Here is a 27,380-nt window from a genome sequence, read left to right on the forward strand (position 1 = left end):
ACACCGTCCAGGCCCGTCTCTTTCCTTGGATTATCTCTCAGGAAGACTGGTCTGACATTTGGAGCAGTGACGGGGTAACAGATTTGTCCAAGTTGTCAGGGCAGGCATTGACACGCAGGTGGGGTTCTGCTGAAATTGAGTATGTCAGGGCGGGGCTTTACACTACTTCATTTTGAATCCCGTAATGTTGTTTAGGCTTTGCTATAGTCTGTTTGGTAGGTCTGGGTCTCTCACTTGGGCCTCTAACTGTAACTTTTAGGCACATTCAGATGACTCCCTGTGTCCTAAATGAAACAAAGAAAAACACCCAGATATTCAGCTTTTAAGAAATACACACATATTGGCCAAAACTCCCAGTCACTGGCTATTTAATCTGAACGAGAACCTGAAGGACAATACAACTCTCAGAAGTAAAGCAACAAAGAGACGCTGATAATTAAGGTTAAATCCGTGACGAAAGAGCGGGAGGGCTGGGCGGGAAATGGACCACGAGATTTGAAATTTGCTGCGCTATTGAAGAAAATTCACATCAAGAGTTCAGAATGAATGGACGTCTTTTCGTGTGGAGAGAAAAAAAAACACACATGGGGTATATGACAGATAATGGAAACTGCAGATGCTGGAGAATTCCAAGATGATAGTGTGGAGCTGGATGAACACAGCAGGCCCAGCAGCATCTCAGGAGCACAAAAGCTGACGTTTCGGGCCTAGACCCTTCATCAGAGAGGAGTATATTTTGGATTGAGATTCCACTCTCAGTTGAGTAAATTAACTGGACACACGACTCATAAAAACCAAAGAATGCAGACTGAAGCCGACCCAGACCTCACCACAAAAACAGCATGAGGCTTGGGGCCCCTTGAAGTGAAATGTGAAGCTCCGCTGAGTTCCGCCTGCCCCCAGGAACCGCGACAACGCGGAGCCAAGGCAACAGCGTGTATCTTAATTGGAGCGTGGCCCCGGATTGGCCGCTCACCCTGGACACTGTTGCTAACAACGTTGCCTCCTGAAATGAACAGCCCTTTCTGCAACATAAAAACAAATTGCTGGAGAAATTCAGCAGGTCTGGCAGCATCTGTGGGAAGAGAAACAGATTTAACGTTTCGAGTTCGGTGACCCTTCAGGACAGCACTTGTGGAGGAACGATTAGGTTCCGGTTCTAGTCGCACCCTCCAGCGAGAGGTAGGTCTTGACACTTCGCTCCGACTTTCTCGCCAACTGCCCTGCTATCGATTCGAAGGCGGTGTGATCTGAACCCGGGAAACGGGGTTTTGTTTTAAATAATTAGCTGGCAGTGTGCCCGTTGACCCGCCCGGGACCCGTTTTGTTGTTTGGTTTTATTGCATTAGAACTCTGGCAGATTTCAGTCGGAATGGTTACAAAAGAGACTGAAAATGTGTCGTTTCCCGCAGTCTCTACTTTGAAAGATTTCCAGTCTAATGGGGAGGGGGAGGGAATGTGCAAAAGTCTCGAGCAAAAATCACCCCGATTTGTGCTGCAGTCAAATTTGGTTTGAAATTTTCCTAAATTCAATGGTTCTGAGGCTAAGGTCCCATCCGGTAAGACCTTACGAAATGCAAACCAACCAAAGAAACTGTTTAACCTTCTTAAATACTCCTTGAACATCTCAACAGGTTTTGTCGCCGAAAATTCTGAAGGATAACAAACTGCAACCCATGGGGCCCGAGCCAAATACTCAGCCAACCAGGAAATATGGAAATATGTAAACTGAGTTTGAACATTGGTGTGAGATGACAGGTTCAATGGAGATCTGTACATGAAGCATCTACTGATAGGAATCACTTAATAATATACAAAATTAGCTGCTGTATTAAACACGGCCCAAATTCAGTGCTACAGCTTCATGTGCAACATTCAAGAGTGTCTTACATGATTATTTGGATACAAATAATGTGCAAGGGTATGGAAGAAAAAGGAGATTGGCCGTAGGTAATGATGTTTATTTGATAATGCAATGGGCCAAATGGCCTTTTTTTTAGTGTTCATTCCCAGAATGAGGGTGTCACTGGCTAAAGCAGCATTTATTGTCTGTCCCTAATTAAAGGGCATCAGTGAACCAGATGGGTTTTTCTGACCATCAGCAACAGATTCATGGTCATCATTAGACTCTTAATTCCAGATTTTTGTTGAATTCATATTCCACCATCTGCCATGGCAGGATTCAAACCCAGGTCCCCAGGTTACCTAGGTCTCTGTATTCGCCGTCCAAAGATAATATCTCGAGGCCATCATTTCCTCTATCCTGCATGATAACGTCCTTCTGTGATTCAGTGAACTGTGGAATGCAGACTGATCAGAGACCTCAAAACTACAGGATATTGACTGTCCCTCATAACTCCGAGTCAACTAATTCAGTAACAGGCAGAAATTTGAGAGGCAAAGTAAGCATGCTGTTGTTGTTGAGATATCAATAAAACATACTGTTGTGTTCCATAGATAATCTAGAAGATAACAATGCCTCGTGGGAGTGCTTCAAGCAATCGTTCCAATGCAAGTGATGGGGACATGGAGGGACTTGGTAAGAAATGTATATGATATCTAAATTATAATGAGTTGGATGTTTTTGTGTACTCACGAACTATACGAGACACCCAGTGATTTTAAAAGTACAATACATTCATCTTCCTTGTACTAACTAATCTCCACTAAATCTACCTCTTCAATTACATGCCTTGGGTCATTCTGAGGGGAGTGAAAGGTATTATGTAAATACCTACTCATTCCTTCAATCTGCCCCTCACTGCTCCCTGAGATCTTGGCTATTCTCTTACAGCTGAAACAGAGTTGGCAAAGCTGCAGCATCAGTTTCGAATCATGGAAGGAGACCGCCAGGCCTACACTCTCGAGTCACAGCAGCTGCTCAGGAAGCAGTTGTAAGTATCAGCAGCCTTCAGTGGGGTGGAGTTGGGAAGTGGAGGCACTTGTGTTAACCTTCCACCTGTGTCCATGAATCTTGTGGAAAACAGACTAAGAAGATGAAGGGATCTTTGCAATTGGTCTAATGGCTCTAAGTGATTGGATATTTGGACAGAAAATTCCCTCTTGCAAATAAGTACGATTAATGATGAAAATCTAACATTCTTTCAATTGCAAAACTACCAGAGGAATCAGAACTGACTGTTTCTTGCAGCTGGAATAACTTTGCCCAATATCAGTTTATGAAGTATTTGATGGGATAATGTAGAAGGAATTTACATAGTTTCTAACACTTGTTGCGTCTGTTCTAGAAGTATTTAATATTGGAATCATAAAATCCCTTGACAGCAGAAAGAGACCATTTGACCATTGAGTCTACACTAAACTCCAAAGACCATCCCATCCAGAACTAGCCCCTGACCCTAAATCCACCCAGCCTGCACATCATTGGATAACACGGTAATTTTTTAAGCATAGCCAATTCACCTAACCTGCACATCTTTGGAGTGTGGTAGGAAACCAGAGCACCTGGAGGAAACGCACACAGACACAGGGACAATGTGCCTGAGAATGTGCAAACTCCATGCAGGAAGTTACCCGAGGCTGGAATTGAACTTGAGTCCCTGGTGCTGTGAGGTAGCAATGCTAACTACTGGGCCACCCTGTATTGATAGTTTATCTTTGCATATGGTGTAACTGGTTTTAAAAGTTACTGCTCTGTCTGAATTTTGTATCACCATTTGTGCCTACATTAATTCCTAACCCTTCTGGTTTTGCCAGGGTGGAAATTGAAAATCTGGAAAAGGACCGTGAGGAGCTGATGTTGAACCTAAGGCTGTTGGGCAGTAAACGCAACCAGAAGGAGGACAGGGAAAACATGGAAAGTGTTCAGAATATGCTCAGCTACCAAGAAGAGCTGGAGGATCAGATTGCTAGAGAGAAGCAAATGATCACAGATCTTGAACATGAGGTGCAGATAATGGTCACTCATGACTTACTGGGGAGATTGGGAACCTCTGGAGTGGAACATGGTCCAATGAGTAGTGAGATAGTCTGGGAGTGACAGTGGGAGATTCTGTTTGTTCTCTTGACTGGGCCTCATTGACACACCTCTGGGCAATTTACAGCTCAATGCACAAGAGAAATGGCAGAACCTTGGGTAGCTCAGAGGTCACTCTCTGACTCCAGATGACAGTTGGTGGTTTTCCAAAGGGGGAAGGTACCTGGCTTTGGGGAGGGGTTTGGTGGGACTGGTGTACAGGCCAGGTTGCAAAGGGGGTGAGGTGCGAGAAAGAACGCAGACTGGAGAGGGGTCAGTTTAGAGGGATCAAGAAAGAGCATCCAAACAGAAAAAGTACGTGGACCATGCTGGAGTGCCGTATCGGGACTGGTCTAATGTTCCCTGCTTTTTACTTAATGCCTTTCATATATATTGGCATCACAGTAGGCACTCTCCAATTATGTGAGAAGGGATGTATTTGTCTGTGTGTGTTTGTGCTTGCAGATATGTATGTGCGAATATATTCATGGCATTTGTGTTGTTACTTCTTATTCTACAGATGAATGTTTAGTGAAGTTATCTTTGTATTCAATCTCTTTTTAATAGATAAAGATGTTGAAGCAAAAGATCTTTGAGCAGAAGAAGGACTTGAGTAAAGGCGCAAATGTTCAAGTAATGAATGAACAGGTGGTGAAGAACATTGGAATCATGGAGGACAGGGTGGACAGGGTAAGAATTTTCAGAATGTGACCAGAGAACAGAAAAACATCAGTAATCGATAAGAGACAATATTGCTGACCAATGAATTTAAAGTAATGACTGGAGATGGTGAGACCCAAAATATCATAAAACTAGAAGCTCAGACAAATAGAAAGAGATTCCTTTTAAAGTCATGCTTCCCTTTTGTTCACCTCTTATTGTGGCTCAGTCCTTTATCATGCATGACCAGATACTGACTTTTGTACATATCAAGGCTCAACATTTTCCAGTAGGAAATCACAGATTCATTTCCACATACTGTCATGAGCAATCAGGGAACAACATATATACAGAATTCCCAACGCAAACATTGAACAACGAATCAGATTAATCAGAATCCCTACAGTGTGGAAACAGGCCCTCAGCCTAACAAGTCCACACTGACCCTCAGAGCATCCCACCCAGATCCATCCCCTTATAATCCACCTAATCTACACATCCCTGAACATTACTGGCAATTTAGCATGGCCCAATCCACCTAGCCTACATGTCTTTGGACTGGGAGGAAACTGGAGCACCCAGAGAAAGCCCATGCAGACATGGGGAGAACGTGCAAACTTCACACAGACTGTCACCCGAGGGTGGAATCGAACCCAGGTCCCTGGTGCTGTGTGACAGCAGTGCTAACCATTGAGCCACTGTGCTGCCTCGATTTTCTAGTTCAGCTAGTATTTGATATAGCATAGCGAGGCATTCCTGCTCTCTCTCTAAACTATCTTACACACTGTAGAGTCAGTGCTGTTTCACTTTACAAAAGCAAGCAAACACAACACAACCAACTGGCATATAGCCAAACAGAATAAGTGAACACAATGGATTCTGATGGGAGCTGGGACTTCACTTTAGTCCCATGAACATTAATGTCTGTTGTGATCTGCTTCAGTTGCTGCCCAGTTAACTCAATATGGAGCAATCCAAAAGTTTCTCTCCCTACCTCTAGACCAGAAGGTAAGGTTTCAAATCTCACATCAGGATACGATGGCCGCAGAGGTACATCATAACACATCCAAACAGGTTAGGTAAAACAAAACGTATCACAGAGCAGATTTTAAATTTAAGATCCCTTTTAAAGGCTCTGCTGGGTTAAGCCAAGGTTTGTACGGCCAATAATGAATGCAGCTTTTAAAGTTGACAGTATTTTTCTACTTTTCACATGGTGTGTATTGCAGTTTCTTCCATAGAGGGCTCATAGCCCAAAGGTTCATCTACGTTTTCATACATAGGTTGATCTACAGGCTCTCTTGCAGGATTTGGAATTGAAATGGGATGGCTTCCAATTGATCTCGTAAAGTTGCCAAACTTCCAGGATTGACCTGGAGCTTTCAGGAAATAAAGATTAAGCTTTAGAAAACTGCTACAAAAAAAATCCAGAAGTAAATCATTGGTGAATGACTTTTAAAAAAAAAAGTCAAATTATTGAAGATAAAGGAAGTTGGATTTTTGATGGATAGTCAAGAATTATCCAAACAAGTAACAAAAGGCCCCCATATTGACAAGTGGGTTTTTCAGGGAGGAATAGGGCTTTCAAATGGGAAACCCCGATGTCCAGTTTTCTTGTTGGAAAGTTTTAGTCCCATGGCCAGAATATTTAATTTGACAGGGTTCCTACCCCAACTCAGCTTCATTGACAGGTTTAGCTCCCAGTCAGGCAAGGAGTTCTCCACAGCAGCACCTAATGTTTCCCTAAAACTACCCCTCACCTCCTCTGAGTTGCTGGTTTTCCCATGGCCTCGGAGACCTGATCAGATAGTCTGGTGAGGAGATTAGATATGAATCTCTTAGTTTTGTTATAATATTTTTATGGCCAGCCTGCCTCCCAGGAAGTTTATTGCCTACTGCTGTATGTCTCTGTTAAACCTGAAATTGGTTAACCCAGTTTAAGATTTAAATGTTTTTAATATTTCACGCACTCCCACTCTGTCAGTCTCTGAGCGTTAGATTTACTGCGAAGGAGTCTGTTCACTTTGCATGTCATATGGGAACATGGGCATCATATGGACAGGGATGTCAGTCAACCAAATTTGAAAATGTGGAGCTGAAGTGGATGGAGATAAGTAGTCAGGTGACGAAATTTCCAGGAATACATCCAACTAAAATTGACAACTCGATCGTTCTGTTCGTTGAAATAACCTGTGACCATTACTACCCATCATCTGCAGGCTCTGAGGAAGTTTAATACCCAGCTTACGAGGAATGGGGAATTGAGGAAACAGATTGACACTCTACGTGTCGAGCGCGCAAGGTTTCAGCAGCTCCAGAAGAAATTGGGAAAAGTGAGGATTGAAAATTATTCTTGTTTTTCTCGTTTTAGGTAGTCTTTCTCTCATTCACTGCAGATCACCATTTTGCCGAGAGATTGAGGTACTCAGGGACAGCAGCCCCGGGTTCCCTGACTCAACAGCCCCACTGCAGCAACGGAGCTCTGATGCCAGCCTGCAGCTAGTGTGTATTCAAGCTGTCAGTCTGTCTCTCACAGTAAAAAATATTTGGTGATACTTAGCTTTTAGTTCGTACTTCTTGGGTGACTCTGAGGTTCGTATTTATTGCCCATCCCTAGCTATCACAAGTTAACCATGTCGTGGTGGAAGGGAAATATACGTAGACAGTCTGGCCATCTGCTTCCCTGTAATTACTGACAAACCATCCAGTTTATTGAATTCAGTTTCATTACTGGGTGGGTGGGATTTGAACCCATAAACTAATTTAGAACCCATTGGGAAAATCTCAACCTTGATCTTACGGTTGTACAGCAAGTGAACAGCAGAGGGCAGACATCTCCATATACAGCACAGAGACATGGCAAATCAATATGGGGCAGGGACCAACATGGTGGGAAGTGGACAGGAAAGGGGTGGGAGGTGATGTGGACAAGATTCAGATGAGGAATGAGGAACAAGAGGAGGTTATGGCCTAGTGGTATCATCACTAGTTCATTAATCCAGAAACTCAGTTAATATTCTGTACCTGGGTTGAAATGCTGCTGTGGAATTTATAAATTTGAATTTATAAAAAGATCTGGAATTAAGAATCTGCTAATGACCATGAAACCATTGTTGGTTGTTGGAAAAACCGATTTGGCTGACTAATGCCCTTCATAAGTCAGGAGCGCAATGAAATGCTCCCCACCTGCCCAGATGGGTGCAGTTCCAACAACACTCAAGAAGCTTGACACCATCCAGGCCAAAGTATCTCGCTTGATTGACACCACACCCACAAACATCCATTCCCTCCACCACTGATGCTTACTAGCAGCAGTGTATACTATCTGCGAGATGCTCTGCAGAAATTCACCAAAGATCCTCAGACAGCATATTCCAAAGCCACGACCACTTCCATCTAGAAGGACAAGGGCAGCAGATACACACAAACACCACTACCTGACAGTACCGCACCAAGGCACTCACCATCCTAAATTACAAATATATCGCAGTTCCTCCGCTGTCACTAAGCCAAAATTGCAGAATCCCCTACCAAAGAGTATTGTGGGTCAACATAGAGCAGCAGTTTAAGAAGACAGCTCACTGTCAACTTCTTGAGGGCAGCTAGGCACAAGCACTAAATGCTAGCCATCCAACAATGCTACTTTCCACGAAAAAGAAATTAGTGTCTGCACCCTGTGGTGTCTGTATTCTTTCATGTGGTTATTGGTCAGTTGTGCACTGATACGGTGGAGAAGCTGTTGTAATTGTGTAGATGTACAGTAGCATTCCTTACTCCTCATGTAATCTAATCTCAGACATTGTACATGCCTCTCTCATTTTGATCAGGAACTTCTCGAGATTCGAAAGGAAATTGGTTCTGCAATTGACTCTTCAACTGCTGCATACGAAGCCAGGTGAGACACCCTGCCCATGGGACACAATTCTCAATGCTATTTACTTATGTTGAAAAATAGCAGATCAAGAGTGTTCTGAAATATCCCATCCCTGTGTGAGCTCAAGATGATTTTGAAGTGGAGAATGCTGGAAACACACTTATGTGAATTGCTGCCAGTGCCCTGGATATAAATCTGGTATACATCAGACTGAACTCAGTACAGTCGATTAAAATTGGCTTAACGAATACCCCATTACAAACAGCGTCTCCTACACCTTGCTTTCATCTTCAGTTCTGTGTATAATCATCTCCAAGTTGGAGAATATAGGGCAAATGGAATGCTGTGGCATTGGAATGTACGTATATTTCAGAGTTCCAGCCTGATGAGGAAAATCTTACGACACAGAGAGGGAGCTGTTTGCAATTAATTCCTGCACATTTGAACCAACCATTTGAAGCAATGCAAAGCTGTGGCATATCCACCAGTAAATTTATAGGTCATAGCCTGCATTGAGTTGATAGATTTCACGTAATTAAAACATTATAATTGGGCTGAATGCCCAAGGGCTAGAATCAGAGATAAATAGCCTCGTTCCTGATCCTTAGCTAACAATTCCACAGACATTGGTTATGGACAGGATCTGGCCTAACTTTGATGCCCTGTGGTCCAGCAGGACACAGATATACACGGTCACAGCTAACTCTTACGTGGTCTAGAAAACCATTCCATTATCTCAAGAGCCATCACAAAGTATTGAACTGCAGCAGCTCAAAGAGAAGACTCAGTGCCACTTTTTCAAAGATAGCTAGAAGATGGACAAAAATGTTGGTCTTGCTGAGACTGATGTACTGAAGAGTGGCCTGTACCTGTGGAAGCAAACTCCAGTGAGGAATCAGCATCTTGCAGTGAGAATGAAAGAGAATATTGCTTTTTCTGTGTAAGGTAGGGACAGCTGTGTCTGGCTGATCTCTTTACGATGATCTACTGTAGGGATGAGGCACAGACAAAGATGCAGCAAGTGAAGGAGAAGGCAGAGAAGGATCTGGCACTGCATGCGGCTGAGATGAAGGAACTTCAGAGAGTGATTGACCATGACAGGAAGTTGAAGGAATTCATGGGAATTAAAACTCAGGAGCGGTTGAGTGAAGACATGGCATTACACGGCATGCACAAGCAAGGTAAAAAAATGTTAAAAATTCCCTCATCGACAGAGACATCAGTTAATGATGCACCCTTGCTACGTGAGGGGCAAGTGTTTTTAATTCTGAAGGTGTGGATGTCATTAGCATGTCTGACATTCGTTATCCATCTATATTTAAGCAGTAATGATACAACAGAGTGTCTCATTCAGAAAGAAGTGGCGTATTGGGCAGGAAGTTGGAGCTTGGTCAAAAAATGGCCACGATTGTGTTGAATGGTCATGGACAGTCTGCATAGCCTAATCCTGTTCCTGTTTCTAAAGTTCTCGGGCCACTTCCGGGATCAGTTATGAAGCAACCACATTAATGTGGGACTGGAGACAGATATAGATCGTGACCAGGTAAGGACAATCCTTCCCTGAAGGACAATGGTTAACCAGTTGTGTTTTTATTATAGTCTGACAGCTTTGTAGTCACATTTACTGACAACAAATTTTTAAAAACTGAATTCAAATTCTCAAACTGGACTTGTGGGAATTAAGATCAAACTCCCTCGATCGTAACTCCACATATACCCATACGCTATTGTACCACATTGTCTCCATGTGACGTGAGAGCCACCTGACCAAATAACCCACCACCACCCATCTCCAGTTCAGCTCAATGATCACTGAATAAGGACATTTGAGCTTGGTACACAGAGATGTGCTGAAGTTAACTATCATTTTAACAGTGCAGCCCGCACAAAACTGGGGAGACCATGGCCTAGTGGGATTATAGGTAGATTGTTAATCCAGAAACTCAGCTAAAGTTCTGGGGACCTGGATTTGAATCTGGCCATGGCAGAGTGTAGAATTTAAATTCAAATGAAACATATCTGGAATTAAGAATCTACTGATGACTATGAAACCGTTGTCAGAAAAGACCACCTGATTCACTAATGTCCTTCAGGAAAGAAATCTGCCATCCTTACCTGGATAACAAAGTCTGGAGCTGGATGAACACAGCAGGCCAAGCAGCATCTTAGGAGCACAAACAGCTTTTGTGCTCCTGAGATGCTGCTTGGCCTGCTGTGTTCATCCAGCTCCACACTTTGTTACCTTGGATTCTCCAGCATCTGCAGTTCCCATTATCACTGCCATCCTTACCTGGTCTGGCCTCCATGTGACTCCAGACCCACAGCAATGTGATTAACTCTCAACTGCCCTCTGGCAAATTAGCGACAGGTAATGAATGCTGGCTGAACCAATGACACACATCCTGTCAATGAATAAACAAAAAATGTTGGGAAATCTAACTAAAGGGAACCATGCAGCATCATTTTCAAACTCTTCCTTTTGAACTCTGACCATGCTTCTAAATGGGAAGATTCATAAGTGAAAAATGTACAAAGTAGTACCACTAAGAGAAAGACTGTCTTATAATAACAGTAAATATACTTCAAAAGTAATTTGCTATCTGTAAAGCACTTTGGGATATCATGGAGTCGAGCGACATAAATGCAAATCTCTCTTTAAAATTCATTGGTGTCCTCGAATCTTGTCCTAAGAACGTGGAGACTCAGCAAGGAAAAAGAAGGACACGGGAGAAGAGACTGTGGAGATGTATGAAGCTGCCTTCCAGCAGATCCGAGCACTCACAGGAGAGGACAATCTGAACATGGTGGTGGCAAAATTCAAAGAAGGTGAGGCAACACTTTCAATGCATCACTAGGAGAGAGACCTCAGTCAAGTAGCACAGTCAGAACAAAGGAACTATCTCTGTTTCTCTGGTTCAGTGGAGAGGGTGCAAGGGTTGATTGAGGGAGCCGGAATTAGGAGTCATGGTAATGGGGTGGGCAGGGGGAGCTATGGGTTAAGGGAAGGAGTCAAGCACAGGGTGTATATTGTGGTGCCTGGTTACTCTGTTCGATCAGGGATCATCAGTTTTCATGATGTTGTCATTCATTTCTTTTTTTAAATCACACTTGACAGGATGGTGGTGTTGGTACAATCACAAAGCAATCCCAGCCTTGTTTAAAGCTCTCGTCTTAGGAAACATAACAAAGAACTCACCATTCTAACATTTGACAAACAGCACGTGTCATTATTGCAGGATATGATTTATTTACAGAGGTAATGATCCAGCGAGTAACCAAGTTTAGAAGTCTGAAATAAGAACAAAAAGTACTGAACATATTCTTTAGGGCTGGCAGCATCTGTTTAAAAAAAACAGAAGCAGAGTTAACATTTTGTGAGGAATACATATATATTTATGGACTACGAGGAACAGCAATATGCAACTATCTAGACATTTCTGGGTTGAGGACGCTTTGTCATGTGATTTCTTAGAAATGAAAAGTCAAGAGGTCAAAGAAAACTGCCGATTGTTTTTTACTGAAAATGCAAGTTATCTTGAGAGAAGACTTTAATGGAGCTTTTGAGAGTGATAAGAGTGAATTTCATGGCCTTTAATTTGCTGGAAAAACAGACACAGAAAAACCCTAGAGCCTGTGCTGTTCATTGCTGGGTGTTTACACAGACTTAAATAGTTGTTGAAGAAACTTGCAATGGAAAGCAGCTCTCTCTCTCTCAGATGGCAAAAAACAAACCTTAAAATAAAGCCACCTGATAAAATTTTAAAAGTCAGAACTTCTAGCTATTATTCATCCATCAGCAAATTAATCTTATCAATAGAGAATTGGGTGAACTGTGAGAAATAAACTTATTCTATCTGCAGAATTCATACTTTTGACTACGGTGGTGTTGTTATTCCTTTTTTACCGATTTCCTCAAACCCATGCAGAGCTGTGTAGTATTGCCTATGTATGAACAAGTGTTTGGGATTAAGGCGATATAATTCTGAATAGTAGCTTGGTTGTTCACTATTTTTGCCATATGTTTGAAGAAGAAACCTTGCTTATAATAAATAAGTATATTTTCTTCACACTCTGAAACTAAAATTAAAGAGAAACAAATTTGCTGTTTTGATGATTCAGTAAACATTTACATTTTTGACATAGCTCTCGAGTAGTGGGACTTACTTCTACGCACACTCCTCCCATCAGAGTTGTAACAATTTCAACTCAATTACTTCTCATCAGAAATCAAGGGTCCTGGTGATAAAGGCTGGTGAAATGGCAGTGAGAGAGATTAGGATTTCTGTTACCTCTTTAACTGTTGGAATAGGGCTGAATATTTTCATTCTAACTCTCAGACTACACTGTTTATTTTCTGACAGTGGAAGATCGGAACTTTGCATTGTTTAATTACATCAATGAGCAGAACAGTGAGATTGAGAAACTGCAAGAGGAGATTGCTGATGTAAGTTTTACAAAAATATTTTCTTTTTACTAACTTTTAATTCTTCAGAAACATAGGTTGAGAAAACACAAATTGGCACCAATTTTAATGACCCACTGAGGCAGATTCCAAACAGATTTCCAATCATTTTCTGTGGAGAGATGTTTGATGATCTGGAAGGACACCAGTCAGTGATCTCAGAGTAAAATTCTTTGGTGACAGTCAGCATTTTGACAGCTCAACACAGTTCTTCGTGTGAGCTGTCCAGCATCATTAGTGGGAAATAAGATCTGATACTTTCCATCGGGGGAATCAGAAGGGAAGGATATTTATGAAATTATTTGTTCCAAAGGTGTCCTGGCCAATGTTTGTCCCTCAACAAATATTTAAAAAGGAACATTTGGTCAGTATCTCTTTTCTGTTTGAGGGATTTTACTGCAGCCACGTTGGCTGTTACATTTCTCCACCAAATAATAATAACTGCACATCAAAATTTTCACAGTGAAAACTGTTTTGGCTTGTCTTGTACTTTTGAAAAGCATCATATAATTGTAGATGATAACACCGTATGGAGCTGGAGAAACACAGCAGGCCAGGCAACATCAGAGGAGCAGGAAAGTTGATGTTTCGGGTCAGGATCCTTCAAAAATGGGGAGGGGTAAGGGACCTCAGAAATAAATAGAGGAGGTGGGGGGCTGGGGCAGGTAGGTGGAATGGTAATAGATGAGTGTAGATAGGGAGTTGTGGCGATTGGTCAGTGAGGTGAGAGGGGCGGATAGATGGAAGAGAAGATGGACAAGTTGTGTCAGGTCAAGGAAGCGGGATGAGAGGGAGGGTTGGACGTGAGATGAAGCTGAGGGTGGGGAGATTTTAAAACTGGTGAATTCCATGTTTAGATCATTGGGCTGTAAGCTCCGGAGGTGGAAAATCGAGCTGCTGCTCCTCCAGTTTGCAAGTGGTGCCATTGTGACACTAGAGGAGGCCCAAAATGGACATGTCACCCAGGGAGTGGGAGGGGGAGTTACAATGGTTGGCGACTAGAAGCTGTTGTCATTTGTCATGAACAGAGCGCAGACACTCTACAAAGTGGTCTCCAAGTCTACACTTGGTCTCACCGGCATAGAGGAGGCCACATCGGGAGCAGTGGAAGCAGTCGGACAAGTTGACAGATGTGAGGGTGAACCCCTAATGTGGAAGGTTTGTTTTGTGCCTTGAATGGAGGTGGGGGGGGGTGATGTAGTACTTCCTGTGGTTGCAGGGAAAGGTGCTGTGCATGGTGGGGCTAGTGGGGAGTGTGGAGCAGACGAGGGAGTCATGGAGAGTGTGGTCACTCCGAAAGGCAGACAGGGGTGGGGAGGGAAATACCTCTTTGGTATTTTGGGTTGGATTGTAAATGGCAAAAATGGCAGAGAATGATATGTTGGATGTGGATGTTGGTGGGGTGATATGTGAGGACTAGGGGGATTCTGTCTTTATTTTTGTTGGGGTAGGGGATATGAAGGCAGAAGTCAGAAGTGCAAGAAACACAAGAGGAGGAATGTTACAGTCCTTGAAATAGGAGGACATCTGGGATGTGCTGCCTGGCCTGCTGTGCTTATCCAGCACCAAACTGTGTTATCTCTGACTCCAGCATCTGCAGTTCTTGCTATCTCTGATATAAATGTAGGTTCCTACATTCATTTTGCATGTGTTTCCCTCAAAGTTGAAGAGCACTGGTCTATCCATTCAATTCTCTGACACCCCAGTTCTTCTCCTGTACGTTTTTTTTTAACGTAGATCCAGGCACAGATTGAAGCCTTCAAATTACAAGAGCAGCAAAGGGAGCAAGAACATAAAGTTATTCTAAAGAAGATTGAAATTCAACAGGAGGAAGCGAGCAAACAGGCCGCCGAACGTGACAACAGGATTAAAGGGGTCAGAAAGATACTGGACCAACTCAAAGAAAGTAAGCAAAAACCTTTATATTTATTGCATATTTATTTATTATATCAACGACATGCTCAGTGATTGTGTATCCACTGTCAGAAGATACAGGATGTGAAACCCACTACAGAACTGTCCAAATAAGCGGAGACCATACTTTAGCTTGGAACTTGTGTGGGCAGAGAGAACTCACGAAAGCCATCTTGCTACATTGGACTAACCTGTTACTGTCAGGGAGAAAGATAATTACAGACATGGATGAACTGTTGGCTGGTGAGACAGTTAATTAGCCCACAAATCTTTCCACAAATTGACACCGTAACAAAATTCTATCCAAGAGGGCAGTTTAAATATTGCCAATGGAAGATGAAGTTCCACTGTTAGAATGACTTTTTCATTCAATCTTTCTCACCTCCAATCCTCAAGATGTTCACTTTAGTGGAAGTATGGATCCAGAGATACTTGTCAGCTCTCTTATGAGATACAATTAAACATGATAAGCGGTTGTCCCTTCTCCAGAGCAATACATCTGGAGAATATAGCCTGTACCTGAACAGTCATGGGTGTGGAAAGAGATAAATGCAAACTAACTTTTTTTTCATTCATTCATGGGATATGAATTACTGTGACTAGGCCAACATTTATTGCCCATCACTAATTGCCCAGAAGGCAGTTAAGAGTCAACCACATTGATGTGGGTCTGGAGTCATGTATAGGCCAGACCAGGTAAGGATGATAGATTTCTCTTCCTAAAGGACCTAAGTGGACAAGATTGATTTTACAACTCTAGAGCAAAGAATGGCTAAAATTTTGTGGTCAATAAATGAAGTGAAGAGACAAACCATTGGCATCAAATACAGTTACTTGCCAACATCAGGCAACATTTTGTAATATTTATTTTCTGAGCATAAATTGAATTTGGCACCCAATAAAACGGCTCTCCAAACATGCAGCAACTACAAAACCATCAAGCAGGGTAATAGTAAATAAATTGAAGAGTTCTCACAGGTGGCAAGCTATGAATTAAAATATGCTAATTATATTTTAGTTTATAAATTTTAGAGAATGTAATAAAAATTACAACGTCAGAACAGAATAAGTCGTTCAAATACTATAGGTTCTTAATGGAAATCACTTATATGCTTAAAGAAATTGAACTTTCATCATAATGGAAAGATTTGGCCTTCCCCAGATTTTTTAAAAAAAATAGCCTTTCAGTTCAAAGGGTTTGCCCAGTGAGCTAGTACAACATTTGTTATTAGTAAGGAATAACTTTTTAAGGGATTTTCAATCCCACAATTGTAGCTAAGAAGGCAAGTTCTCAGATCAGTTGTAACATCAGTGATTTATAAAGATTGCTGTCTTTGGGAATTTCAATGGCCTATCCTGTCATGTAGCAGAGAATCACTAGCAGCATCTTCTGGGTTTTGCTGTGCGTAGTTCGATGACAGAAGTTGCTACCAGTTGCAGAAACAATGACAGCAAGTGCTGACAGTTTCTGTGACATTACACAACTGCAAAATCTGGGCTAAAATTTCAATGAGCCAATCTGTCGAACAGGCCCTGAGGGAAGTGGTGGATCAGAGAGTATTGATCTATTTAAAGGCAAATTTGATAGATTTCTTTCTGAGTAACATGTTAAATTCCCAGATGGAATTTTTTTTTTGAGACTAAGTTTGGAGGTGGGCAGTTACCTCCACTTGGGACAGGTCAGATATTTGTAAAGAAACGACTTGGTTATAGAGGAGCCAGGTAATAGAAGACATCCATCCTCACTGGAGCCGAGAGGAAGAAGCTTATCCTGCCAGGTACTTGGCTCAAATATATAGTCATCTGTGAACACATCTGTTTCCCATGTTTGCTGAACAAGACTGCATTCATGAATGTAATTCCAGGTTGGGATGTTAATGAATTATTAAAGATAATGAATGACATTAATATATGCGAAAGAGGGTTCCTGACCATCAAGGTAAGGAAAGCTGCCCCTCCCTACAGATTGTGAGAACTTAATGGCAACTTTAACCAGCTGCCAGGAAAATTGATGTTTTATTTCCTATCTGATTTAAGTTCCATTGCCAATCTAAAAGCTCTGGAGTGCAGTCTGCCCAGTGTGAGAACAATTTGACACATGGTTTGTGTTCATTATCAGATGCTTGAGCAGAACACGTAAAACATTCAATTCCAGATCCATACATGGGCAGAGCTGCCTTGGTCTTTCTTGGGTCCAAATCCAATAAGAATCAGCACTAATGTGAACAGAAGAAAATATGTTCTGGTGAAGAGTCACTGGACTCAAACTGTTGACTCTATTTTCTTCCCACAGATGCTGCCATACTACTGAGTTTTGCCAGCAATTTTTGTTTTTTTTTTAAATTCAGCACTAAAACATTTTAATTGAAAGTTATTCCATCTACAGAAATTGATTCACTATTTACTAGAATGAACTGCGATCGATCTATTTTGGATGAAATGTTGGGATCTTCATCTGGAATCCGGGATAATAATGTGATGCAATACCTGGGCCTCATTGAGCAGCGCGCCAATGAACTACTGTCTATCCAATCCTACCTTGCATCCAAGGTATTGGTAAATGATGTGCTCAGTGTACACTCTGCTTTCATGGTATATTTTGAGTTTTGCATTGAGGGAGAAAACCATTTCCACTCCTGAGCATTTTTTTGTTGTAACAAACACTCAGCTGACAACTGAGTGAGCTGACATTGTGAAAGAGCTAACATAGATGATATAGGCTGAACAGTATCCTTTTAGTACTGTCTGATACTAGTCCCAGAATGACTCAAATAAAAGTTTAGACAGAAAGCTGATTAAATATGTTCAGGTTGTGTTCAAACATGCTGGGTCTCTTTGACAATGAGTACAGTACTAACGATTACTGTTTTATATCCTGTTCATTCCAGGATTACAACAAGCCATATGACCCACGGGAAGCTGCCATTTTTTTGATGGGCCAGAATCTGAAAAAGCCCCCCCCGCCGGTCTACATTGAACCTCCCAGCACAGGGTCTGTACCTCCCATCTCAATTCCATCAATCAAGCTGGGGAGAGACAGAGATCAGCCATAATCATGAATTATAATCACATGGAGATTGCAAACTGTTCTGACCCAATTCCATAATTTTCTTCTTGGTTTATAAATCACTTTTTTCAGATCATTTACAAAACAAGAGGCTTTGCACTCACCTTCTGGATCACATGAGGAGTTGGTACAAAATCCACCAGGATCAAAATTTGAGGCAGTGCAAATATTGTATTAGCAGAGTAGCAGCCCACTTGGAATGAAAAAAGTCAATCAGGCATGTAAAGACGTGCACGGTGGCTCAGTGGTCAGCACTGCTGCCTCAGAGCACCAGGGGCCCGGGTTCGATTCTACCCTCAGGAAATTGTGGAGGTTGTACATTCTTCCCGTGTCTGCATGGGTTTCCTCCGGGTGCTCCAGTTTCCTCCCAACAGTCCAAAGATGTGCACGCTAGGTGGATTGACCATGCTAAATTGCCCATGATGTTCAGGGATATAAGGATGGGGATGGATCTGGGTTGGATGCTCTGAGGATTGGTGTGGACTTGTTGGCCCAAAGGGCCTATTTCCACACTGCAGGGATTCTATGATTTTAAAATATGGCAGTATAAATGTTAGTGAGTCATTGTATTCGGGGAGAGGTGAAAATTGGTGATGAGGGGAGGAGTGGGCAGAGGGGAGTGCAAAAAGATTACAATTAGATTTCTTCCCTGGATGATGTGGGTTGGAGAGTTCATTGACTGGTGGTAATGTTTGAGTAAAAATTTAACTCTTCCAGAAATGATAATGACAGTGACGTGGAATCTCCAGTGACTGATGAGGAAGAGAGGCCCCTGACTCAGAATGAACTACGGCAAAGAATACTGAAAGGGGTAAGGTCAGAGTGTGTGACCTTTTAAAGATCTTACAGCCTCCATTCCCTTCAATGAACTGATTAATATGCATTTTACTGTAAATAAAATCCAGCTCCTCCCCACTGTAACATTTTATTTGAACCCAATCACACTCCAGATACTAATCCTTTAAAACCCTTATTTTGCTTTACCACCACTCCTTAAGATGCTGACTCCTTATCACTGCAATACTACTAAATTGGGGCTGCTAATCTTCTGATACCTCATCCAAGTGATAGGTAACCACAGAAAACATTACAAATAGACTCATCAAAAAGGTTCATTATAAAAGGTAATTTAAGATGGTTGTCTTAATGTCTTTCATCTTTCACAATGTAAATCGGATATTGTGAAAATGTCTCAACCTTGCTGTTGTTTCCTCAGTTCTCATTGTTGGAAGAACTGAAACAGACAGAGTCATAAAAGCAAATACTTCATTTAGTGACTTGTGATTGGATCATTTGGCATAATGGAAGGAGAAAAGTTGCATTGAGGAAAGGGGGATTTTGAAACACCAACGATACCCGACTATATTACATTTGAAGCTCAGAATCAAAATGTCCGCAAACAGCGATCCCACCCAGAGTCAACTGGTTAAGCCGTAGGTGTCAGCTGTCTGTTGGCTGAGTCAGAACACTTGGTCTATATCTCATTCCAGAGACTTGAGCCCATTATCCAGGCTCCACATTCCAATGCAGAACTGAAGGAGCATTGCACTGTCAGCAATGCAATAAGACCATAAGACACAGGGATGGAAGTAAGGTCATTTGGCCCATCGAGTCCACTCTGCCATTTAATCACGGCTGATGGGCATTTCAACTCCACTTACCCGCACTCTCCCCGTAGCCCTTGATTCCTTGTGAGATCAAGAAATGATCAATCTCTGCCTTGAAGCCATTTAACATCCCGGCCTCCACTGTGCTCCGTGGCAACGAATTCCACAGGCCCACCACTCTCTGGGTGAAGAAGTGTCTCCTCATTTCTGTTGTAAATTTACCCCCTCTAATTCTAAGGCTGTGCCCACGGGTCCTAGTCTCCCTGCCTAACGGAAACAACCTCCCAGTGTCCACCCTTTCTAATGTATGTTTGTATTAGATCTCCCTCAACGTTCTAAACTCAAATGAATACAATCCCAGGATCCTCAGCCGTTCATCATACTTTAGACCTACCATTCCAGGGATCATCCGTGTTAATCTCTGCTGGACACACTCCAGGGCCAATATGTCCTTCCTGAGGTGTGGGTCCAAAATTGGACACAGTATTCTAAATGGAGTCTAACTAGTGCTTTATAAAGTCTCAAAAGCACATCGCTGCTTTTATGGTCCAACCCCCTTCAGATAAGTGACATTTGCTTTCTTAATCACAGACTCAAACTGCAACTTAACCTTTAGAGTATCCTGGACCAGCACTCCTAGATCCCTTTATACTTCGGCTTTATGAATTTTCTCACCGTTTAGAAAATAGTCCATGCCTGTATTCTTTTGCTCGCATTTGCTCACTTTGAATTTCATTAGCCATTTCCTGGACCACTCTCCTAAACTGTCTAAATCTTTCTACATCCTCTCCACCTCCTCAGTACTACCTGCCTGTCCACCTAACTTCGTATCATTGGCAAACTTCGCCAGAATGCCCCCAGTCCCTTCATCCAGATTATTAATGTATAAAGTGAACAGCTGCAGCCCCAACACTGAACCCTGCGGGACACCACTTGTCATTGGTTGCCATTCCGAAAAAGAGCCTTTTATCCCAACTCTCTGCCTTCTGTCAGACAGCCAATCCTCAATCCATGCCAGGAGCTCACCTCGAACACCATGGGCCCTCACCTTACTCAGCAGCCTCCCGTGAGGCGCCTTATCAAAGGCCTTTTGGAAGTCTAGATAGATAACATCCACTGGGTTTCCCTGGTCTAACCTACTTGTACCTCTTCAAAGAATTCGAACAGGTTTGTCAGGCATGACCTCCCTTCACTAAATCCATGCTGACTTGTTCTAATCCGATCCTGCACTTCCAAGAATTTAGAAATCTCATCCTTAACAATGGATTCTAGAATTTTACCAACAACCGAGGTTAGGCTAATCAGCCTACAATTTTCCATTTTTTGTCTTGATCCTTTCTTAAACAAGGGGGTTACAACAGCAATTTTCCAATCATCTGGGACTCTCCCTGACTCCAGTGACTTTTGAAAGATCACAACCAAAGCCTCCGCTATTTCCTCAGCCACCTCCCTCAGAATTCTAGGGTGTAGCCCATCGAGGCCAGGAGATTTATCAATTTTTCGACCTTTTAGCTTTTCAATCACTTTCTCTTTTGTAATGCCTACTATACTCAACTCTGCCCCCGACTCTCCTTAATAGTTGGGATACTACTCATGTCTTCCACTGTGAAGACTGACGCAAAGTACTTATTAAGTTCTTCAGCTATTTCCTTATCTCCCATCACTAGCCTTCCAGCATCAATTTGGAACGGCTCAATGCCTACTTTGCCTCTCGTTTGTTTCTTATGTATTGAAAGAAGCTTTTACTATCATTTCTAATATTACTAGCTAGCCTACCTTCATATTCGATCCTCTCCTTCCTTACTTTTCTCTTTGTTATCCTCTGTTTGTTTTTGTAGCCTTCCCCATCTTTTGATTTCCCAGTGTTCTTGGCCACTTTATAGGCTGTATCAAAGAAAAACAGACATTTCCTGACGTCCTTTGTCAGTCATGGCTGTCTAATTCACCCCGGCCCGATAATCTTTCTTTTCTTTGGGATGAACCTCTGTACTGTGTCCCCAATTAAACCCAGAAACACCTGCCATTGTTGGTCTACTGTCTTCCCCGCTAGACTCTGCTTCCAGTCGATTTTCCTTTCTCATGCCCCTGTAATTACCTTTATTTAACTGTAACACCATTACATCCGATTTTGCCTTCGCTCTTTCAAACTGCAGACCGAACTCTGCCATATTATGATCGCTGCCTCCTAAGTGTTCCCTTACTTTAAGATCTTTTATAAAGTCTGGCTCATTACATAGCAGTAAGTGCAGAATAGCCTGCTCCCTTGTGGGGTCCATCACAAGCTGTTCCAAAAAGCCATCCCGTAAACATTCCATGAATTCCCTTTCTTTGAATCCACCAGCAACATTATTCACCCAGTCAACCTGCATATTGAAGTATCCCATGATCACCGTGACCTTGCCTTTCTGACATGCCCTTTCTATTTCCCGGTGCATCTTGCGCCCCTGGTCCTGACCACTGTTAGGAGGTCTGTACATAACTCCCATTGTGGTTTTTTTGCCTTTGTGGTTCCTCAACCACACAGACTCCACATCCTCTGACCCTATGTCATTCAGTACCGTAGATTTAATTTTATTCTTAACTAACATGGCAACCCCACCCCCTCTGCCCACCTCCCTGTCTTTTCGATAAGTTGTAAATGCTATGTTTTAGATGTGATGTTAAACAAAAACTTGGGAGTATCTTCTCGGATAGATGAAAATAAAACACATATTTGAAGAACAGAAGAGTTCTTTATAGTATTCTATTACATTTATCCCTCAACCAACATCAGATTATCAAAAACAGATAATCAGGCTATTTATCTGAGTTGTAATATATTCAGATACTGGGAAGGAAAAAATGCATAAGATTTTACAATCTGTGGCCAGATTGATACAGCTAGTAGGTAGTCAGCACTACAATTCAAATTTGATAACTGCGTTGTTTGAACTACAGTTGTATCACCTACACTATTCCCTCTCGAATTGGAAATGCCCTATCATTAATGAGTTCAGTTATTACATGTCTCAATATTTTTAGGTGATGAGAAAAGAAGCAAAGGCTTTAAAGAGGAGCAGCCATTATGACCGCTCACAGCAAAAGTTCTGAAGGCCTCAAAGCAGCACCATCAACCAAGAAATGCTGAAGAAGATCATATTCATAAGATTTACTTTATACTTAGAGAAATTACCATGTCTGCACCATTTTCTCTATACAGTGTCTTCATTAAGTATGTTTCTTTTCTAAATTTGTTCACGGGACGTGGGCATCACTGGCGAGACCATCTCTAATTGCCCTGGAGAAAGTGATGTGAGTTGCCTTCTTGAACTACTGAAATCTTTGGCATGAATACACACTGCTGTGAGGAAGGGAGTTCTATGTTGACTCATTGCTGGGTATCAATTTTAAGTTTCATTGCATTTTTTTAAAATTAGAAGTCTTATAATTCCAGAATAAGCATGTATGGAATTAAATCATTGCCCCTTGTATAATTCTTCAAAGAGGAATATGCCAGGTCACTATAAATGACATTAGCTATGAATTTGCTTATGGATGCAGATTGTTGAAGCTGAGAATTGGAAACTCCATGAGTTAATTAACTGGGATAGTCACTATCAGGGAAACACTGGAGGTTATTAATAGTAATTGCTTTGGTTCAATATTTATATGCTATTCTCTAGTAATTAAATTGTGAGAAGAATGTCGTCTTTCAATTCAGCTAGAGTGATTCACTTTGGACAGTGACTTCGCCAGGTCTTTCTGCCCCAAATTAACTGCAAGTCTCTGGTTGAAAGGTCATTGAGTGCAGAGTTATGTTTTGAGAGGGAGATTGAATTTAAAGCTCCATGCCACAGCTATTATTTTCTGGTTATGCTTATGTAAAATGCCTTTGGAAAGTTTTCTCCGTTAAAGGAACTGAGTAACTGCAGTCGTTGTTGTGAGCATGAGGTTTAGATATCTAACTATAACACTAAGTTGCACTTATAACATTACTTTCAACATGACAACATGTCCTAACGCTCTAAAGAGAAACCATGCTGAATCTTAATCTTTAAGGTTAACATTCTGAAAGCTAAGTTTCTTGTTGATTTAATTTATACAAATTAGATCACAGGTTTAAAGCTTGTGTTTCAACTTGATAAGGGGGTTTCTCTAGTCTGCTGTCTGTAAAAACAAAAAAAATTGTGACAGCACTTAATACCCTTCAATAGATGATGTAAAATAAGAGTTCTGTGTCACACACTGTAATAATTTACTGATGCTCCTTCCACCACTTAGAAGGACAAGGGCAACAGATGCAGGAATACATTTCCAGTTCTAAATATCACTCCAAGTCAGACACCATTGTCATCGCGTGACAATAACTTCCACATCCCAACGATGAATACAGATATTCCCTGGTTAGAATGCATTCTAATTACCGTTTTAATGTTAAAGCAGTTTGAAATGTAGGCAATGTAGTCAAATGCTGCTGCTGACCATGCCCATCATTTTCACTTTAACGTGGTTACTGCATGTTTCTGTACCTGTTTTCAGCCAGGACTCTTGGCCCTTCAGAACTCAGAGTAACTCCTTGGAGTTCACTTCTCCCTTATGAATTAGCAAATCAAAGACAATTTCAGAATCTTTTGTTTTAATTTGCAATTAAAAATAACAAAATAATTCTAAACTTTCATATTCAATATTAATCCAACTTTATAATTTATCAGTAAATTCACGTCTTGGACAAATTAAATAAAATTATTCACACTTAAATTTGGAAATCACTCTTCACTTGTCTTTTTCAGAGATTTTGCCCAGTAATCCACTGCAGAGCAGAGGCCAGTTTCACCACTTCTGGAACTGGTCTGTCAAAAACAAAAATCAACAAACTATCAGCAAATATGTCTTTTGTAATGCTGCTGACTTCTAAATTTTCGGGAGATGGTTTTAAACAAACTCACTGGTGGGAGACGGAGGGGATTGAAATAATTATCTGAATTACCACCCATTTTACAATTGGTACAATTTCACTTATTATTGATTTCTGAATGTAAATCTTACAATCAGACTAGATCCTATCAATTCTTGAGTTAGAATCAGATCCTATCAGTTTGTAAGTTAGGAGTAAATCCCCCACATCATTGTCAACCACCGAGATCAGACTGCCTGTCACTTACCAGCAATTAACCCTAAAACCCCACAAATGTAACACTACGTAGAGTCACCGACCCAGCATTCATAATGGGTTGTTCTACATTGGAGCTCACTACATAAACACATAAGGTGGTCATTAGTCAGATTTTCGCTCATCTATTCAGAGAAACCCCTCCCTCAGAAACTGTCTCCTGTTTGCTCTATGGTCTCAGTTTTCAGCTGTTTTGGATAATCAATCCCAGTTCAAGTGAAGGAGCTGTTCCTGACCACAATTTCACTGGTTTAAATGCCATTGCTCATCATACTGTAACTGCAAATCTTCACAGTATATGGCGTTTACTGTTCCCACAACCTCTACTTTCTCATATCGTTCTATCACATTGAATAAAGATTGGAGTTAAAATTAATCATAGTTTATATTATCACAAAAAATGTAAAATATCACCTTGGTGCAGTATTCAATGGATTAATTGATTTATGTTTAGTTCTGTCAATCTGTTGACTGATCTATGTTCAAGTGTTTGATTTACCAAAGTATAGTCTCTAAGAACAAGAACAAACAGAAGCTTCCAAAAAGATTGGGGATGCTAGAACTGAGAACATATATGGAGATATTCTGTGATTGAAAGGATATTTTAAAGCACTGTATTTATATTATTGTGTATTTAAAATTAGCATAATCTCTTCATGGTAAGTAAGATACATAAAGAATACAACAAGCCTGCAAATGCAGAAAGCTCAACACTTCTGTTTAAAATTTAAATAATTTACCAGACTAATAACTGTAATTTACCTGCTCATTGTCAGTCCTCTATAAATGGCTGATAGGAAAGGAGCAGATTTATTTAGATCCCAATGAGGGGGTATGCCAGACACTCTGAACTCTTGTAGAAAGTCAATAATTATTTTCTAAATTCTGTGAAGGGTTATACTGGTATATGAAGAGTCAGATCTGGAGTTAACTATAAGGCTTCCTGCAACTGGTGCAAGATTTTTGGTTCTCAAATACCCCCTTACCAGATGAAGCAGCTTCACCAAAATAAAGATAAATTCTTACCAATTTGATCCAAATTGTTCTGACAACAGATTTTTACTAAAACATTCACCCATTTTTGTACTTTCTGATCACAACGGGCTTGCAGTCTGGTTTTGTTTATATTTCTGATTAGCTAACCTGTACCCTATTCATTTTTATAAGAGTGAAATAACTTGCATATACTTAGTGCTTTCAAGCCTTAGGACAGCACCGGCACTTCACAACCACAGGCACTGTGGGAAATGCAGCAAGGTGACACTGAACCAAATAACAGATAGTCTGTTTTAGGCTGAGGGATAAACATTGGCCAGGACGCTTCTCCTGTTCTTTTTTGAAGAATGCCAAAGTATATTTCACATTTGAGAAGAGTAAATAGAGTGACGGTATAACATTTCAGGTGAGGTGGCACATTGCCACACACCTTTAGAACAGTAATATATGGTCAAGTCTTTAGAGTGACATATTAGCTTCAGCTGGAAGGTAAGACAGATCAAGGTATAAATGATTGTGTGCATTATGGATGAGGTGCATGTGAGTGGACTCTAAGACAGAAATGATGTATAAAAGGCAGACTGTATAACAAGTATATACAGCAGGCAGGGTATATGATTGGTGTAATACAAATAGAAAGCGCAGGAAAAACTCAGCAGGTCTGGCAGCATCTGTACAGCAAACAACAAAGTTAATGTTTCAAGTCTGGTATGACAGCTTCAACCGTTCTGAGCAAGAGTCAGACTAAACTCAAAATATTAACTGTTTATCTCTCCACGGATGCTATCAGACTTGCTGAGTTTCTCTAGTATTTTTTAATTTATATTATCGGATCTTCAGCATGCACAGTACTTTATTTCTGCTTGAATGCTTGTAATGGAATGAATTTATAATGAGCAGGGTGAATGGGAGAGTTTTATAATGGATGTTGATTACAATGGGTACAGTTATCACAAGAGGGCATTGTTATAGATTGCCAATCCACTTACGCACATTTAGTGACTGCTGAAGTTGAATTTACAAATCTGGTTTGTACTGATTTTTTGGATCAATTCTCAGTTTGTGCTGTTGGAGGAAAAGGTGAAAGTACTAGAATGTTCCACTAATTTCCACTTGTAAAGTGTTACTTGAGTAGATTTCAATATGTGTGGGTGTTATAAAGAGATTCAATCCCACAGCTCTGTCACTTCAATCCCCAGGAGTGGATTTTTAAAAAGATTGACTCAAGTGCAGAACCTGGGGTACCACAACCTCTTTTTCTGGAAAGAAGTGGCAGGCTACTCCTGGAACATAACGCCTCCATTAGCAGCATTAATTTCCTAAAATCTACCCCAAATATCTTTTGATTGTTGAAATGATCACAGCATTTGATTATTCTGTATTGGCACAGAAGACCACACGGCTTTCTCTCCTCGAACGTTCAGCATCGAACACCAGCAGGTGGCTCAACAGGGTCTCCTCGGGACCTGTCTTGATCAGTGATGGATTGTTTTCCTATGAAATAAAAGAAAAAGTAGAGGGAAGTCACATGGTGAAAGGCTTTGCAACAGCAATGCCACAAAGCACTGAACAATATGCAAAACGCAGTTCCACTGTTCACATATAAGCATCAAAAATCACTTGGGCACATTAACTATTGTTTTACATCAGGCCACAGGATGCATTGAGGTGGCTG

The 27,380-nt window shown here is 41.3% G+C and overlaps 2 protein-coding genes across 6 annotated transcripts in view; one reads left to right on the forward strand and one right to left on the reverse strand.

Moving 5' to 3' along the window:
• Positions 1-972: 972 nt before the first annotated feature.
• On the forward strand, positions 973-25,749 carry odad1 (outer dynein arm docking complex subunit 1). Of its 2 annotated transcripts, XM_048561745.2 has the most exons (15): positions 973-1,182; positions 2,458-2,539; positions 2,795-2,894; positions 3,718-3,907; positions 4,544-4,666; positions 6,856-6,969; positions 8,464-8,531; positions 9,504-9,691; positions 11,202-11,336; positions 12,872-12,954; positions 14,710-14,878; positions 17,273-17,436; positions 17,775-17,878; positions 18,671-18,764; positions 22,582-25,749. In XM_048561745.2, the coding sequence occupies exons 2-15, from the start codon at positions 2,476-2,478 to the stop codon at positions 22,648-22,650; spliced, it is 1,665 nt and encodes a 554-aa protein (XP_048417702.1). In that variant the 5' UTR covers positions 973-1,182; positions 2,458-2,475; the 3' UTR covers positions 22,651-25,749. The 2 variants fall into 2 exon arrangements, with proteins under 2 accessions (XP_048417702.1, XP_048417703.1); XM_048561746.2 differs by lacking the exon at positions 6,856-6,969.
• The window catches only part of zgc:154075 (uncharacterized protein LOC556929 homolog), a 200,366-nt gene continuing 196,774 nt past the window's right edge, over positions 23,789-27,380 (reverse strand). For 2 of the 4 annotated variants that reach the window (XM_059655659.1, XM_059655661.1), the window contains 2 exons: positions 27,036-27,199; positions 23,789-24,389 (listed from right to left, as the gene is read on the reverse strand). In XM_059655659.1, coding sequence (XP_059511642.1) covers positions 27,077-27,199 — 123 coding nt within the window. In that variant the 3' untranslated portion in view covers positions 23,789-24,389; positions 27,036-27,076. Of the gene's footprint in view, positions 24,390-27,035; positions 27,200-27,380 lie in introns of those variants that run through there. The other 2 variants (XM_048561747.2, XM_059655660.1) reach the window with 2 other exon arrangements.

This window comes from Stegostoma tigrinum, chromosome 28, assembly GCF_030684315.1.
Source record: "Stegostoma tigrinum isolate sSteTig4 chromosome 28, sSteTig4.hap1, whole genome shotgun sequence".
In the NCBI taxonomy this organism is placed as follows: Eukaryota; Metazoa; Chordata; class Chondrichthyes; order Orectolobiformes; family Stegostomatidae; genus Stegostoma; species Stegostoma tigrinum.